The 17619-nt window shown below is 39.7% G+C and overlaps 1 protein-coding gene across 2 annotated transcripts in view; it reads left to right on the plus strand.

Annotated features, from left to right (window-relative positions):
* cacna1eb (calcium channel, voltage-dependent, R type, alpha 1E subunit b) overlaps positions 1–17619 on the plus strand; it is a 66446-nt gene that overhangs the window by 8144 nt on the left and 40683 nt on the right. For both annotated transcript variants that reach the window (XM_054758420.1, XM_054758429.1), the window contains exons 3-6: positions 1952–2235; positions 8156–8262; positions 8410–8549; positions 16919–17022. In XM_054758420.1, the coding sequence (XP_054614395.1) occupies positions 1952–2235; positions 8156–8262; positions 8410–8549; positions 16919–17022 (635 nt within the window). The remainder of the gene's footprint in view (positions 1–1951; positions 2236–8155; positions 8263–8409; positions 8550–16918; positions 17023–17619) is intronic.

Consider the following 17619-nt stretch of genomic DNA (forward strand, 5'->3'; position numbering starts at 1 on the left):
TAGTTGCACATGTCTTTTTTTGAAGGGTGGTGTGGTCATTTTTAGGGGGGAAAAAAAAGCTTCTGGGAGGGTGGGGGTGCAGCAGCAGCAGATGGAGCGAGCAGTTGCCTAATGAGGTCTCACTTGTGGTACCCAGCTTGATGAAAAAGACCCATCTTTCTTCTTCTCCTCTCCCAAAAAAAGGGAGCTGCCCTAAGATCTATTTCACGCTCTATTTTTACGCCTGACTTTTGCTCCAATATTAGCACAATGGCCTAGTTTTTAAATATTCTTACAGTGCAACCCAGTCCCCATTAAGCTTTCTTACTATTTTTATTCCTGCGATTGGCTGGCGACCAGTCCAGGGTGTACCCCGCCTCTTGCTCAAAGTCAGCTGGGATAGGCTCCGGCATACCCCGGCGGCACTAGTGAGAACAAGCAGCATAGAAAATGGATGGATGGATGGTCTATTTGTATTCATCCATTTTATTATACTGTGTTTTATATTCTATGATGAAATGTGTGTTACTGTTGTCATTTTTTTTTTATAAATTCATTTTTTTTATTGTCCAAAAAAACCCCAAGACATAGGTCCAAAAAACGGTACACATCAGCCGATCTATGTCCAGAGCAAACAGAAAAACACATGGAATAACACACCAAAATAAAATATGACATTCCTGCAACTCCCCCAAACAAAGCTACTGCAAGTGAAAGATTTTGACATTTTTTTTCCCCTCCATTGTCATTATTTGTATTATAATAACAATTGTGCTGACTTTACTGATCTGTTTTTGGTATTTTCCCATGAGAATCAAAGTTATAATTATAAGCATTGTTTGTTTTAAATTGATTTTTATTTTCATCTGTAGGACTTCGGTATTTTCCAATGAAAAGCACAATAGTGGTAGTGGTAGTAGTTATTATTTTATAATTATTCAGTATTTCTGAATGAAACTGCTCTTTAGGCGCTTCGCTCATCGCTTTAATTGTGTTTTTAAAAAATGTTAAAATTATTATTTTTTTTAATATTATATTTGTATATTTGTATTTTACATTACAAATAATACTAATGATAATGATTACTATTTATTTTTATTTATTATTTTTTATTATTTATTACTCACTTTATTTATCTGTATTTTGTTTTTTATTTCCAATTTGCTTTATCATTTAGTGATTTTCCAAATGTTACAAATCGTATTATGATTTTGCATTTATTATTAGGTGGCATTATTATAGTAGCAGTTGCTTGATAAATATCTTATAGGTTATCTTATATTATCTTTTATTTTATTATCATGTAACATATTATAAAATGCATATTTATTAATAATACATATATAATGAAAATGAATTAAATAAAAAATAAAACACATATATAATATGATTATTATATTTTATTTTATTAGATATTTTATTATGTTCATGTCAAATATTCTATCATAGTATCTACTGTACAGTATATTCTGTACCCAATCACTCTAGCTGCATGTTATCTATGCTCAGTTAGCGCCAAACCTCTTTAATGAACCTGTTTTTTGTTCTTTTACATCACACTGTTTGTGCATATGCCATTTTTGTGTCAGAATGAGCAAACCCCTAATTGCTATGGTAACTACATACAGTAGGTGCACCCTCTCCTCGCACCTCCTCCTCCCATGGAGATGGTGGTGCTAACCATGAGATGATGTTGTGGGAGGGTTCCTTCATGTGTTCGCTCTCCTGGCTGCCTGACCACTTCTCCTCCTCCCTCACCAGTGCTGCAGGTGATATCACATCGCTGCATGCATGCATGGAGACACTCGTGGGGGGGGGGAGGATGTGTAAAGTTTGCGAGGACTTCCGGGGGATTGTACGCTTGTAATGAGGACTGAAGCTCTAGTTGAAAAGTTGTTTTTAGACGAGGAGTTTTCTATGGAGTGACTTTTTTGGACTGAAGCTGGATCACTTTGCTCATCTGTCTTTGTAGAATGGCTCGCTTCGGAGACGAGTCCGCCCCCAGCACCGTGGACTCCGGGGATGGAGACGTGGAGCGAGGCATGGACGCTCAGGACCCGGCGGTGGCAGCTGCTGCCGGTGGTGCCGGTGCACTGACAGCGTCCATGAAGCAAGCCAAGGCGCAGAGGGCCAGGACCATGGCTCTGTACAACCCTGTACCGCACCGGCAAAACTGCTTGACCGTCAACAGGTCGCTGTTCATTTTTGCAGAGGACAACATCATCAGGAAATATGCACGTCGCATCATCGAGTGGCCATATCCTTTTCCTGACGCCACGTTGATCAAGTGGCAGTGAGTGTGTTCAGCACCTTGGACAGCGTTACTATGCAACACCCATTCGTAAATATAACACTATTTCCTTACACCTTAATATACTTTTGTTAGTCTTTCAAATGACCTTACTTAGGTTTAATATTCTCTGTTTTTAACCATCTCTGCTTATCTCAATCATGTCATATGTATGGGCAAAAGTATCGTAAATAGTATTAATAGCAGTAAATAGTATGACTTTGACACACTCCTAATTAATTAATTAAGCACTGAGTGATTGGTGCAGAGCATTTATGTCTTGATAAAATATGCAGCAAATTATAATGTGCATTGTTTTGGTATTTTTATTGTTGTCATTGTTTTATTTTTTATTTAAAAAAATATAATGTATAAAATATACATCTCCTATTGCAATGTCCCCCACCACACACACACACACACACACACACGCACACATCCCTAATAGTTGCAGCAACTTCACTTTTGATGTTAAAAAGTTTTTATCCAATCAGAATAGTCCATTAAAAATAAATTAAAAACATGCAGGGTATAATTTGTAATTATTGATCAGGTGTTTGTTTACTCCCCTTAATCTTGATTTTATTGTAAACATTTACTTGTGGTTATAAAATATAAAAATAAAATATATAGTTTGAATATGAAAAATTTTATAAAATGAATAATACATTTTAGAATTTTTTTTATGTTAATGAGAGCGTAATCTACCAACATACGCAATAGTTGGAGCAACTCCAATATTATCCAATCAGAATAGTTCATAAAAATAAAAAAATAATACAATTCAAATGATACCTAGTGGGTTACCTTGTGGTTGTCTACATGTATTAATTAAAATGTGTTATGTCTCTCCCCCTCAATATTGTTTATAATCTAAAATGTTCACTTGTCATAAAATATAAAAAATATCTAAACAAATTAAATATAAAAATTATAGTTTAAATATGAAAAATGAGTATAACATTTTGATGAATTGATGACATTTTGTCAAGGTGTTAATGAGACAATAGTCTACCTTCATGCGCAATAGTTGGAGATATTACGTCGTCAGTAGTTTACTTGAGTTAAATTGATTAGGGTTGAGTCTAACCCCCTCAAGCTTGTGTTTTAAGTGTTAATTTTTTCTGTGGTGATAAGATAAAAAATATATAAAATACAGTGGAACCTCAGTTAGCATCATGAATCTGTTCCAGAAGGTCCGACTCAAACGGAAACCTACCCTACCCGAATACAATTTTCCCATATGAAATAATGGAAATCCAATTCATTTGCTCCGGACACCCAAAACTGTTAACACATAACACATTTTTAAAGTTTTCTTATTATAGTGTGACATGCATAAAAAAATCAAAATGCATATGTATGACAAATGAAAGTCATAAACGAACATTTAAGGTTACTGTTACCATCATTGAAGATGTCTTCCTTACAAAGACACAATGTGGCAGCGAGATCAAGTCATACACCACCTTTGTGTTTTACGATTAGTTATTTCTTGAATTCAATAGTGTGTCTCACCTTCTTTATCAAAATGCTGGCACTTGTAACTTTCTTTGGATCCAATTTTGGGTTATTTTGCAGCCGTGATCAATAAGAAAAGCATTGACTTGTGATGTAACTGTGTTATTTAGCAAATAACTACAGAGTGAAGCGCTGATGACATCATAGACGAGCGACAGCGCTCAGGGACAGTGACGTCCGGTTCCAGTTTTCATGCTAATAGCAAACGGTAGTAGGCTTCTAACAGGGATGTTTTGTGATAAAAATACACCGTTGGACTCATGCAGTGTATTAATAACGTGACAACATGTGCGCCATATTGGATGCATTCCAGGAAATGTACACCAACCGAGACTAAATGTTTGTGTCAACTTTTTACGTAAACCGTGAAATACACTAACAGGGGCGTACGCTAACCAAGTTTCTACTGTATAATACCGTATAAATCTACAGTATATGTTTTTAAAAAGGGAAATATAAAACCATCGCTTTTAATTTTGAGGAATCTTTTTGGCATGGGGCTGAATGCATGATGTAAAAACCAAAAGATGCCTAGTGGGATACATTGTGGTCATCTACAACTACACATCTGTAGTTAATCAATTAGGAGGTTGCTCGAGGCGCCCTTTTGTTCTGCTCTGAATCTTAATTCTTCATCTTGCCGATGTATTTTCGACGTACTTGTGCTTCCAAGTTGTGAGACAGTTTCGAGAAGTTTCTTTTCTGTACTTGTTCTGAACTTCAGCTCCAAGCTTAGACACACGTCAAAATCTTGTTGAAAGTCTTCCTGGAAAAGTTAGAAACTATGTTGCAGCTGCAAAGTATGGGTACCAACTCCTTATTTTCACTAACATTTTCTCCTTCGACTGTATATGTGCCCCAATGTTTTAGCTCCTGTACACCACACTATTATTAGCTGCGTTTCACTCCGATGTGCACTACTTTCCTCTGGTTGCGAGGTACATGTGCTCTACATCAGTGGTTCCCAAACTTCTTACAGTCACGTACCCCTTCAGACATTTGACCTGAAGCCATGTACCCCCTACTCCTGCACACTTAAAAAGCATAAACCTTTTAATCTTAAATCTTAACCGAAATATTGTACATATTGAATTGTTTCGCATGGTCACATTTTGATAAAGTTTCACATGAGCACTGATAAATAGATAAGTAACCAACCTACGTATCTTTTATTGCAGTCTGATGTTGGAATCCTTCCGTCTGAATGGGTTGAATTTGAGCACTCGCGATGGCTATGGTTTAAGTGTGTACACCCCACGACCCCCACTTTAGGAATCTAGGCTCCACATGTGCTCGTGGCAGAGGACACCAAGTTCATGAGCGTGTGCGGTGATCATTGGAAGAAGCTGTGGGAGCAGGCACACAGTGTGGGCACATGCACGGCACTCATTGCCTCATGGTGCTCACTGGAATGCGAACCTGCGTGGCTGTGAGTGGGTGTCGGTTCAAATCCACCCATGCAGCAGGATGCTTTCTTCTCAGCACATCTTTCTCATCAACTCATGCACACACGTTTGTATGTTCTCATATGTCAGCACAAAGAGGACTTACAGTATGTTATCAACTTTGCTAGATGTACAGTACCTACTGAGCTGTTGTGATGGCGTAACCGCTTCACCACCCCCTCTCGTTTGCAGTGTGCCAGTCGTCCTCTTATTGTTACCTAAACGCCAGCTCCGTGGGTGAGTAGGAGTGGGGGCTAGTGGTCAAGACTGGCTTTAGGCCAGAATTGGAACGGACGCTTCTCCAAAAGGCTGAGGCGTGTGGGAGGGCTCTGGCGAAACATCGGCGTTTTCAGACCCACATCTTTGCAGTCCAAGAGTGCAAAGCAATTCTGATCGATTCAACGTGATTGCACTCACTTGCACAAGATTTTAGTGGAATGCTGTCACTCTTTCTTCCCGGTTGGTGAGACTAGCTACTTTACCAGTCCTGAATGTGATTTGTGGCACAAAAAATTGAACATTTTGCAAGCTGAACAAAGCATTAAGTTAACCTTGGTGAACCGGACAATAAATTAGCATTAATAACCACTAATTAGGTGTGTATCATCCATTGTTACTCCTACTGTATTTCTAATGCATAATGTATGATTTGTACACTTATTGATTGTGGACATTACACTGGCTGTGCTGCAGCCTTTACTAAACAGAACAGTTAAGAACAAAATGGTCTTAATCACTGCGATTGTGTGAGCTCCAAAAAATCACAAAACACTGTACATAACAAATATGGTCGCCTCGCCACATTGAGAATGCTTTATTTTTGCCATGAAAACATTACATTTTGCCATAAAAAACTGCCATTATAATTAAGCTTTATTAAACAGTATCATAAGCAATTTGGATGATGCCCACTGGGATACGTTGTGGTTATCTACGACAGTGCTTTTCTAGTTCTTCTTCTTCAGAAATAACAGTAATAACAATGCTTACAATAATGACAATATGGGGAAAAAACTTAAAATGCAAGTTTTTTGGATAGACCACCACAATGTACACAACTCGTTCCTATACTGTATGTACCATAAAAGTTCCGATAACGAGGTCGACTAAATAATTAATAACATTAAATCTATGACAAAAAAAAGAAAAGATGCAAAATTTTTGGCCCATGTTGAGATCTCAAGTATGGTTACAGTCACACAAAATTTGGATTTACAGTGGATCTCCGCACATTCGCCATTCAGCATTCATGGCCCTGCAAATTTGCACATTTTTTGGGGGGCAAATTGACTGTTTTTTTCAGGGGAAAACACATCTTGTTCACCCTAAGTCGATAATAATTTATAAGTATGTGATAATACAGGTAAAATATGCAGCATACATGTACCACTATTAAAAAAGCCCTCATTTTTTACATGTTTATGTCTTTATGCTTCGCTGATAATGTTTTTTTTTCGTCGAGCGTTGAGGTTTTGCACTTTGTTTGATGGTCCTCGAACGCAACATAGTTGTGTTGTGAGAATGGCTCTACTGTAACTCAGATTCCATCTGTCCATCGATCACCTTGCATTGTCATTCATTAGTGCCTATATATTTTAATTTAAGATGTGTTTGATAAATCTGTGAAGCATGTTTAGGGCTTCAACCTGAAGAGAGAAGGGGTTGGTTCTGGACCTGACTCTATTCTAATCATTACAACAGTCGCTTCCAAAATTCAATTTCAGCTTTCAGTCGATTTCAAGCTCGCAGGAGCAAGCTATGTGCTAAATTATGGCTAATAAACCGGCTCTAGCACTGGTAGCGGGCCGCATGGTGGCCGAGTGGTTAGCATGTTGGCCACACAGTCAGGACATCCCACATCTCCACTTGGCATCTCTATGTGGAGTTTGCATGTTTTCCCCGTGTGTGCGTGGGTTTTCTCCAGGTACTCTGGTTGTTAGGTACTCTGCATGTTAGGTTAATTGGTGACTCTAAATTGTCCATAGGTATGAATGTGAGTGTGAATGGTAGTTTGTCTATATGTGCCCTGCGATTGGCTGGCAACCAGTCCAGGGTGTACCCCGCCTCTCACCCGATGTCAGCTGGGATAGGCTCCAGCATACTCCCGAGACCCTAATGAGGTTAAAGAAAATGGATGGATGGATAGTACTGGTAGCATGTATTTTTGCACATATTTTCCCACTAATTGCTACCCATAATTGGCAACAGAGTGAACGTGTGAGTGAGTGGATGAGTGAGTGTTGGTCCCCTTCTTCTGTGAGTCAGTGACCTCATTTCACTAGAGTTGGAGATAGATAGATAGATGGATGGATGGATAGATAGATAGACAGACAGACCCTGGTCTCCGGACAATCACAGACCATAATGTCCATTTGTTGCTTTTTACACTGTATGTCCGCTCTGTCCGTGGTGCTAAAAATGATATTTTACAAAAAAAAAATATGTTTGTGAACAATATGTGTGTGTGAAAAATATGTGGCTATTGTGCGTTTTTTTTTTTTTTAAGTAATCATCATTTGTCATCAGTTTAGAGGCTAAATCTGTTGGTTGTTTCTGAGAGCGATGATGGAAGTATCCAAGTTGTTGTCCTCCCAGTCAGGCCAAGGTGACTCTTTGGCACTTTTATTCCCCTCCCTTACCCAGTCTCCATTTCTCTTCATGAAAAGCACTTAACACACATGTTGCCATGGCGACGGCAGCCTCACTCTTAACAGATTGCCTTCCCATAGAAGAGAACATGAATCGTGCCTTAATTCATCTGTCAGTTCAGTCATCGTCCATCAGGTTTTTCTCTCAGTTGTGCACAACCGTAAGCTCATTTGTGGACTCTTCATACACAAAGTGTTCAATGTAAGGACCAATTGATATTTTGTATTTCTTGTCCAATGATGTCACCTTCCTTGACTTTGTGGCCCTTTTACGCCATTCGAGTACATGATCCTGGCCACCATCACCGCCAACTGTGTCGTGTTGGCTTTGGAGCAGCACCTTCCCGGAGAGGATAAGACCCCCATGGCAAAGAGACTGGTGAGCACCCAGTGTAGGAGTCCACAATTATCTATCAGCTTTTAAAGCTGTGTACAGTAATTACAGGCTGCTTGGTGTGTTGACACACACCACAAACACAATGACATGTTTATGATGTCTTTATGACCATCTCATCTATCCGTGCAGGAGAAGACAGAGCCGTACTTCATCGGGATCTTCTGCTTTGAGGCGGGCATCAAGCTGGTGGCGCTTGGTTTTGTTTTCCACAAAGGTTCCTACCTGCGTAATGGCTGGAACGTCATGGACTTCATTGTTGTGCTGAGCGGGTGAGTGGCATCGGCTCGTTTCCTCGGCAACAAAGTCAGAAACGTTTGTTTTGCACAAATTGCTCGTCACCAAACATTGTGACTTGATCCTTTTGCACAGGGGAAATAATCATGGTGGTCTGCTGCACAGAAACAAGTCTTTTCCTTTTGATGGCCAGTATGATTTATATTATATTCAATTCTGGTCTGCTTCATACAAGGCAGAACAAATAATTATAGACGGATCCTGCCCAGTTTTACAATAACATTTAAACTTGATGGCTTTTGTCTGTAAACCATTCGGGATTGGCTTTGGATCCTCACATTTTAAGTAATAGTTCGGCTTGTCACAGAGTATTAAGATCTGTACAGGATTCCTTGATATTTTCCATTTGAATACTAGCCTAGAGATACTTGACATTCGCTGTTGTGATATTGACCGTTTGCAGTAGTGGAATGTAACCAGCCTGGTCCAGCTAGTCTCGTGTTCCACATGGGCTCGAACCAGGGTCCACAGAATGAGAGTTGAGAGAGTTAGCCATCGGGCAAAAGCCAAAGCTGTCAACTTGATGTCCAGCATGACACTTAAGGCGTCAGGAGGTGACGTATTTTCACACAGTTGCATCAGCTGGCATCCGTTACAGGTATCGGACAATAGCCTGATTGGTATCTGTCTGGACATTTGCAGTATCACACTTATTTAATTTAAAATTTCTCAATTGAGTATTTGCAGTATCATACTGGACACTGATAGTATCAGTATTGAATGTTTGCAATATCAGATTGAGAATTTGCAGTATCGGTGCTGAACATTCATGGTATCTCTACTAGATATTTGCACTATTAAATTGAGCTTTTACAGTATTAGTACTGGACATTTTTAATATCACGAATGAGCATTTGCTGTATCGCTATTGTACATTTGTAGTATCACATGAATCATTTACAGTATTGGTAGTGAGCATTTGCAGCATCACTGTTGGACATTTGCAGCGTCACATTAGTCAAAGTATCGATACTGAACATGGGTGGTATCACTAATGGATATTTCCAGTCATTGAATCCACAGTCTAGACAGGCCAATGTACCTACTGTATGTGAGTGTATGTTATTTCCTAATTATATGTACTGTACTTCCATTATGTACTACAAACTTGATTTAAAAAAAAAAAGTTTTTTTAATTTAACCTCAACAACGCGAGTGTGCAATTAGTTTTGACAGATTTCATTTTGTGTTTACTAGGCCGTGGTTGGTGAAGCGAAACATTAATTTCCGACACGCTTTGTCGGATTATGTTGGTACATTCATGCGTCCATCACCGCCCCCATCAGCTTGTATCAATACGTGGAGTAAAGGCCTGCAGACACTTCACACTTCCAAACGGGTTGACCCAACTGGCGGGTCAGCTTTGCATACATTGGTTGTGATGTTGAGACAAGCTCCATGCAGAGCAAGCATACAATAAAAGCAAGAAGTGTGTGTTTCCATAGCGTAGCAGCCAGCCTTTGCAGTGGGTGGTAGGTGGGTGGATAAGTGGATTGGCAGTTGTGTCTAAAACCTGCTAGTGTTCGCTCCCAGGACCTTGCTCAAATCACTGTGAATGCAGCGCTGCGAATGATTGGCAAAATACGACCAAGAAACAGCGGGGTAAAAAACAAAAACAAAACAAAGAAAACCAATGAGAGTCTTAATTTGTTCCTCATAAGAGTGGTTGGTTTGGTGAATTAATTACGCAGGAGTGAAGCAGAGAGGTGTACAGCAAGCTGCATTCAAGGACCACTGCTGTTGACACCCACATCTTCTCATTTGTCCTTCTTTCTACCTTTTATATATATATTTTTTTTTACAGAACCATGCCTTGAGTCTCATTATCCAACAATCAAGTTTGCAGCACTTCAGTAATGGGTCATTAGCCCAAATCAGCTGTGCTGTGTGCAAACTAACAAGCTCTACCTTCTTAGTCACATGATAGGGTGAGACAAACAAAATTCTTAAAATGTGGAGAAAAGTGAATCTAATTCAGGTCAGATGAGACGGAGGACAGCTTTGAAAAAAAAGCAGGCTTTGCTACACATCCTAAAAGAAAGCCTGACTACCTGACGTGGGAACTGTATAATTAGCGCCACGGCCCCAGCGTAAGCGAGGCTGACTGGCCCCGCTCCCTCCCTACCTTCCAGCAGAGCTTGACCTCCAAGTAATTCTAATTTGTCGGACCGCAAAGCTGTGATTGGGCACTAGGCCTGTGATGATAATAAATAAATCAATGAACAATACTATAAATGAAAATGAACTTGATGGTTTTGTCTGTTTCAATATATTGCCATTACATATATTGTGACTGTTTGTCTGTTGTTTGTCTGTTTTCCTCTTCTCCCGCCTCCAAACAGGCAGGAAGAGGGTGCATTGGTTTCAGCACCTTGGTGCATTTGTTCCATAGAACAACAGCATGAACGGACTGAGCCCTTTTGTCAGTCAGACAGTCTCTTTGTCTCGCTGGGGGGAGGCGGTGCCAGTCGAATGCAGGCATATGTCAACAATGTGATCACTTCACAAATTCCAAACAGTGTTGCAGACTTTTCTCCTCTTTTATATGTTACTTTTCCATTTTGTCAGACTTTGTAATCTTGACGGTATATTTATGGTGTTGAATAATTGGGCACTTATACATTTGGAGCATCTTGATTAATGTATGTATAATGTATGTATAAATGATGAATATAGTTTTCTGTTATGAGGCAATTATTTCTGCAGTTTACATTTTCGAGTTCCAACAATGTTTTAACTTTTATTTTTAGTATAAATTGTGCTTGTTATATTAAACTGTCCATACTTGGCTCCACTCGACAAGAGCAACAGGGTTAGCAAACGCCAACAAAGGTGGCTTCTCTTTATTTTTTGGTTGTTGCCTGAACTTTTTGCCCGTTATGATGGACTATCTTAGTAATAGCGTTTTCTGAAATACATATTTGAACGGTTTCCACATGCGAGAACAGCGCATGTATGCGGCAATTCCATCGTCAAGGCTAGATTTTGGCCAACACACTTCAGATACATTATTGTGGGACACCTGAGACTTGAAAATGGTTAAAAAGTAGTATAATGTGAGACCTTTAAGAATGTGGTTTGCTCGTGATACAGCTATAGAATGATTGCAGCAAAGAATGCACAAAGTGGTCAGCCCAAAGATTCTCATGCTTAATTTCATCTGCATTTGATAATGAACGGCCTGGTTTTCTGCCACCTATTTGGCACATTTTCTCCAACACATCTGCCTTTTTTTCCGTCTGTCTCGATGTCACACATAGACGCTCCACCCCCATCAGTGTGGTGTCACAGTACAAGTAAGTCAGACTTAAAAGAAAGCGCACATGTGTCATGGAGGCCGTGTGGGAATCAAATCGAGGCTACTGGGCCAGTGCTGGCGGCATTCATTCCATTTCGCATTAATGAATCGCTACAAGCCAATCTGCTGGGACACTGAGCTCGATTAAAAACCTTAATCTGAGTGATGAGCACGTGGCAAAAAAGGAGGACCTGAGCTACAGCAACCTGTCAGATAATTGAATTTGGCGGTAAGGCGCGTGTCCTACAGTAGCATCGCCACAGGTGGACATGATGCTTGGATTAGCACTCAAATGTCTCCCGCATGACACTACTATGTTTAGGAGTCGTTTATTCAGATGGCTGCAGGTGTAAGTTGTTGTCATTGAGCTTGTTGGCCTTGTATTGTTACATTAGTGAGTGCTCGCCAAGTTATTGCCAGTCGTTAGACAGAATGACAAAAATGGAAGGGAATTGGGATTTCATTAGCCATGTGGCAATAATAGTCTCTTGTGTGTCTGCGTGAGATTATGTGCTACATTCACATTTAGAAGTCCGCTGAAAGTCGAAGGAGACGTTTTTGATAATGATATCCTTTTAAAAGTGAAGATTAACATGGCTACAGATAGCATTAGCATGCTAAGGAAGTAAAAGTAGGGAAGTAGCCTAGCGCTCATCAGTCACTAATGTTGAAATAACACATTAAAACATCTTGGAACTTTATAATTTAAAGAAAAGACTACAGTCCACAATAACACTATTTTTGCCACATTTTGTACCTTAATTAAAGTGGATAGTAAATATAATGTAATTTCTGGTGTATAAAACGCACCGGACTATAAACCGCACATGTCCACGTAATAAAATGACATATCGTGGCATGCACAAAATTATATATTGTGGCTCTTACGAGTCTGTGAGAACCAGGCAGCTCTTTATTTGACCACTATTGCCAACTTTTCAGTAAGAAAAGTAGCTATTGGCTGTCCTAGAAGTCGCTAGATGATGTCATTGTCTAATTTGCATATCATTTGCATATGATATTGTAAAATGCTGTAGGAAAAAAGTATAATCTCATAGGAGAGACAAAAGAAGTGAGTAAAAACACCTCAATTACATTTAGAACTACAAATAAACTTGATTCTTGGTTTGTTAATTTAAAAGTTGTTAGTATTTAATCAAAATAAAATAATATTTTGTCTCGGCCAGGGGCTCTCAAAGTTCTTTGGCATCACACTTTGGCAATTAAGAACTTTTTAAAATTAGCACAACTGAGCGCTGAATAACAGATTATGCTGTGTTTATTCTATGGCTCACATTAACATGACAGATGTGGTTTGTGAGTAGCACACTCTTCTGGTCAATATATATGTAATAGCAATTCATTTGCACTTACTATGCTTAGCGCTTCACATCATGGCTTGTGACTGCCTTTGGGCGGGGCGCACCTGTCAACAGCACCCGCCGCTGCTTAATGAGAACACAAAATGCAGAAACTGGTGACGTCAGAAAAATTTGCTAGATTTGCCGCTAGTCACATTTGAGAAAATATGACGTCAAGGAGGGTTGGAATCTAGCGACAAAATTGGCAACACTGTATTTGACACGAGCCAATCATGGACTATGAGAAAATTCACAAGAAGCTTATCAACCCATTGGCAATCACAGGAGGTCATTACTCAGTATAACAGTCTGACTCATGGTGTCCTCTTAGATACAAGGAAAAATCATCACACAGCAACTTAACACTCAAAATGTAGCTAGGAAATATACAAGACAAGTACCAATACCAGTTTAAAATAACAAACCACAGCTATTTAACTTCTACCCATAATGTATTACTCCCAGCAGAGCAGTTTGTTGCTGCCATGGCAGCCATTGGCCACCAGAGGGAGCTCATGAGCTCAGCTCCAGGGGGACCTCATTGGCAAGCTCTTTGTGAGCTCCCTTATAGCTCGTGATTGGCTCCTGCTAAAGAAAGAGGTACTGTCTCGCTCACTGACTTGCAAGCAGCATAGTATTTAAACGATTCATAGTAGTTCTGAAGTATAGGAGATTAGAATATGGTCATAAATTATCCGCACCGCTGTATAAGCCGCAGGGTTCAAAGTTTAAGAAAAAGTATCGGCTTATATACCAGAAATTCTCTCTCGCTCTCCCTCTCTCAGTCTCTCTCTCTTCCCTCGCTCGTCTGTCTGCACCGCCCATCGTTTTCTGCGTCCTAAATGGCTGTAGACCGTTATCAATCTCCTTGGTGACGCCCGGGTTTGTCCATTGCTATTTTTGCTAGCTTGTAAATTAATTTTTGGTTCGAAGGAGGAGGACCACAGCAATATGTTTTGACAAGGATACAAAAATGCTACAATACAGCGGAACGGCGCCAGGGCGAGAAGGCACGGTCACAGGAGAAAAAATACGCGTGTTTAAACAAGAGAGAAATGTGATAAAATGTTGATGTCTGTCTGAGAAAAGTGTATAAAGTGTATGGTGAGGGGGGTTCACAGCCTTAAAACATATTTAATCATTGTAAAAAAATGAAGTTGGCTACTTTGCGGATTTCATTTATTGCAGGCTATTGCGAACCTATCCCCCCGCAGTAAACGAGGGAACACTGTAAAATATTTATTTCTCACATCGGTTCAGAGTATACTGCCAAAAACAAGGTTATAGGTATTGTTTGATTCATTTTGTACACAAATAATGGATATTTGCTTTGTTTCAAAGACTCGGTCTTCCTTCTTATTTAGCTTTCATTATTAACACAAGCTTGCTGTTTCAGGTACAACTCTTTGTACTGTCGATAACGTCCAAAAAGTAATGTTTAAAAAAAACAACATAATTCCAATCCAACAGCACGATATTAATTAGTCAGTGTTCTTTAGCTGGTATTAAAACCATTAATGTGTTGATGTTGTTTTGTGTATTAGCATACGCAGAGCTGCACTCCAATGGCGAGCAACGTGATGCTGCTGATGACTGCTGTAGTGTTTTTGGCGGCATTAGGGAGTGTAGGTGGAGGTGTGTGGGAGAGGCTGCATGTAATGAATTCAGTCTCTCCACACAGCCAGTTTGCAACAATGCTCCATGTACAGTGTATAGTACATCAACCTGTCTGTACAAACCCTAACTTACAGAGAAGTCTGCAGTGTTGTCGTTAATCTTTAACGTACTTAGTCTTTGTTCAGGCTTATTGTTCAGATTTATTGTTAAATCTAGTAAATTGGTCATTTATTCCTAATTATTCCCTCTATTGTAGGGATGCTCTGATCAGGGTTTTATGCTGCCGATAATCCATGAGTGAAATTGCCTGGTACCGATCCTGAAACCGATCACGTGTACATTTTTAAATGTACTATTGGCTGTTTCAGGGGGTCACTGGCAGCTGCAGTTGGCGCGGTTTGTCGCCGGTGCGTGGCGGGCCATGCGCACTTGAGGCAACTGTTGCCCGCTACATGGGAGCACCTCTACTTTATAGTATTTAGCCAAACCAAATAAAATCAAATTGAATTAATAGTTAAATGAAAAACCCTGACTTAAATTTACTTTGATAAAAACATCTTCAATCTTAAGGACTAATTTAAACTGGGGCAAAATATACACTCACAAGTAATAATCTAACGGCTAAATGAAACGAAATAAATTAAATAAAGGTGACTACTTTTTGTTTTAATTGGAATCAATGCATGTGTCATTGAAGTACACTGTAGCCTCTTCCTTCCTGCCTTTTGTGGCCACTGTTTGGAGTGAAGGCTATTTCCACACTCCCACTCCACATGCTCCTTACCCCCGTGTCTCTCGCTGTGTCATTTCTTTAGCCAACACACACACACACACACACAATCATGCACACACTCGTTCGCTCTCCCTCCCACTGCTTTCAAGAGAGATTCTGCGTGGGCCCACACTTGAGTCTGTGCCATGTGCCTTCTATCCCCCCCTCCCCACTCCATCATCAACGCACACATAACCTTGTGTGTGTGTGTGTGTGTATGTGAAAGGCAGGTGCATTGACAATAAATAATTGTAGGTCATACATGACTTTGCACATTAACAGATGTAGACAAATAATCATTTTTAAATGTTTGCCTCAGGCTTTGCTTGTTAGTCAGCGAGAGTATGTGAGTTTTGCAGTGTTTGTGCGTAGGTGGAAAGACGTCAATGTGTTTGGGCAGATGTGAGTATAGCAATGCCTGCCAGGTGTACGGGCATTTGTACAGTAAATACGGTGGATATTAGGGACGCTCCGATCAGGGTTTTATGCTGTCGATTCTGATACTGACCATCCAGGATTGAAATCGTCAAATACCGATACCGATCACATGAATTAATTATAAATTTTTCAATGTATTTATGATGAGTACTATTGGCCAGGGGTGCCATATAAAGGGGAAAAGTCAGGACAATTCCAAGGTCCCTTGACTAGCAGGGGGTCCAAAAAATAGGTAATTACAAAAAAAATGTAATTAATTAATAAAGGGAAGCGCAACATGATTTTTTTCCATGGGACCCAGAATTCCTGGCTGCACACCTACTACTGGCTATATGAGAAGAAAAAAGGAACCATAAAATCACCTTAATTTAGACAAAAACATATTTTACTTTTTCAAGAGACCATACATCACTCATGAAACTTACAGAGGATGAGACGTCTTCTTTCAGGAGACTTTGGATGTGAGAGTACATTGGTGGATTGTTGCGAGCCACAGGTGATCAGCTTTTGTGATCGGCATTGAAAGGCATTTATCCAGATATGCCGTCATTTTTCAGAGAAATCGGCTGATACTAATGGGTGGCCGATCTATTAGAGCATCCCTCGTGTGTTGCTTGTATCGTTTGAGGGAGCCTAATTATTATTATAATGAAGTGGCCCTGGACTAACACCTCTTTGTTAGGCTATTTTTGTCAATAAAACATGTCAGATAGATGCTCTTCATGTTAACAAAAGGAAAAAAAAACACCACTGCACCTTCTTCCTTCATGTTGAATAATGTTTCATTGCAATGGTGACATTGAGATGTTTTATCACAAAGTATTAAGTCATATTCAGAGACCCTGCTGTGTCCATTAGGATCCTGGCGACGGCAGGAGCCCACATGAACATCCCCGTGGACCTTCGCACCCTGAGGGCTGTGCGAGTCTTGAGGCCCCTCAAGCTCGTTTCTGGCATCCCCAGTGAGTCACATGCAAGACAAAAACAAAATATTATAAATATTATAAAAATATTTCTGATTTATATTCAGTTTTTTACGTCTGGTTTGGATGTACAACTTTAAAGGTAGCACCTTTTGTATGAGCCCAACCATTTTTCATGTGAGTAGAAGTATTGGAACATGTGACTGACAGATGTGTTTTGTTGTCCAGGCGTGTCCTTTTACATTGCTTATTCAATCAATAAATAGCACTGAATGTCAGTTTCCGATTGGATGGGATAGGTTTTGCCTGTATTTAGAAGTGAAAACAACATGAAAACCAGAGAGCTGTCTATGGCTGAGAATGTGAGAGAATCTGAGAGAAGAATCAATCAGAACCATTGGACATTGGTCACAGCCAGTACAACCATTTGGAATGTCCTGAAGAAGAAAGAAACCACTGGTGTACTAAGTAACATCGAACAGTGTAGACCAAGGAAAACATCAGTAGTTGATAATAGAAACATTGTGAGAGCAGTAAAGGAAGACCTGTCAGTCACATGTTCCAATACTCACATGAAAAATGGGTAGGTTCAAGCAATAAGTGCTATTTTTGCTATTTTCTAAGTTGTGCGTCCAA

Source organism: Dunckerocampus dactyliophorus, chromosome 2 (assembly GCF_027744805.1).
Source record: "Dunckerocampus dactyliophorus isolate RoL2022-P2 chromosome 2, RoL_Ddac_1.1, whole genome shotgun sequence".
Taxonomy (NCBI): domain Eukaryota; kingdom Metazoa; phylum Chordata; class Actinopteri; order Syngnathiformes; family Syngnathidae; genus Dunckerocampus; species Dunckerocampus dactyliophorus.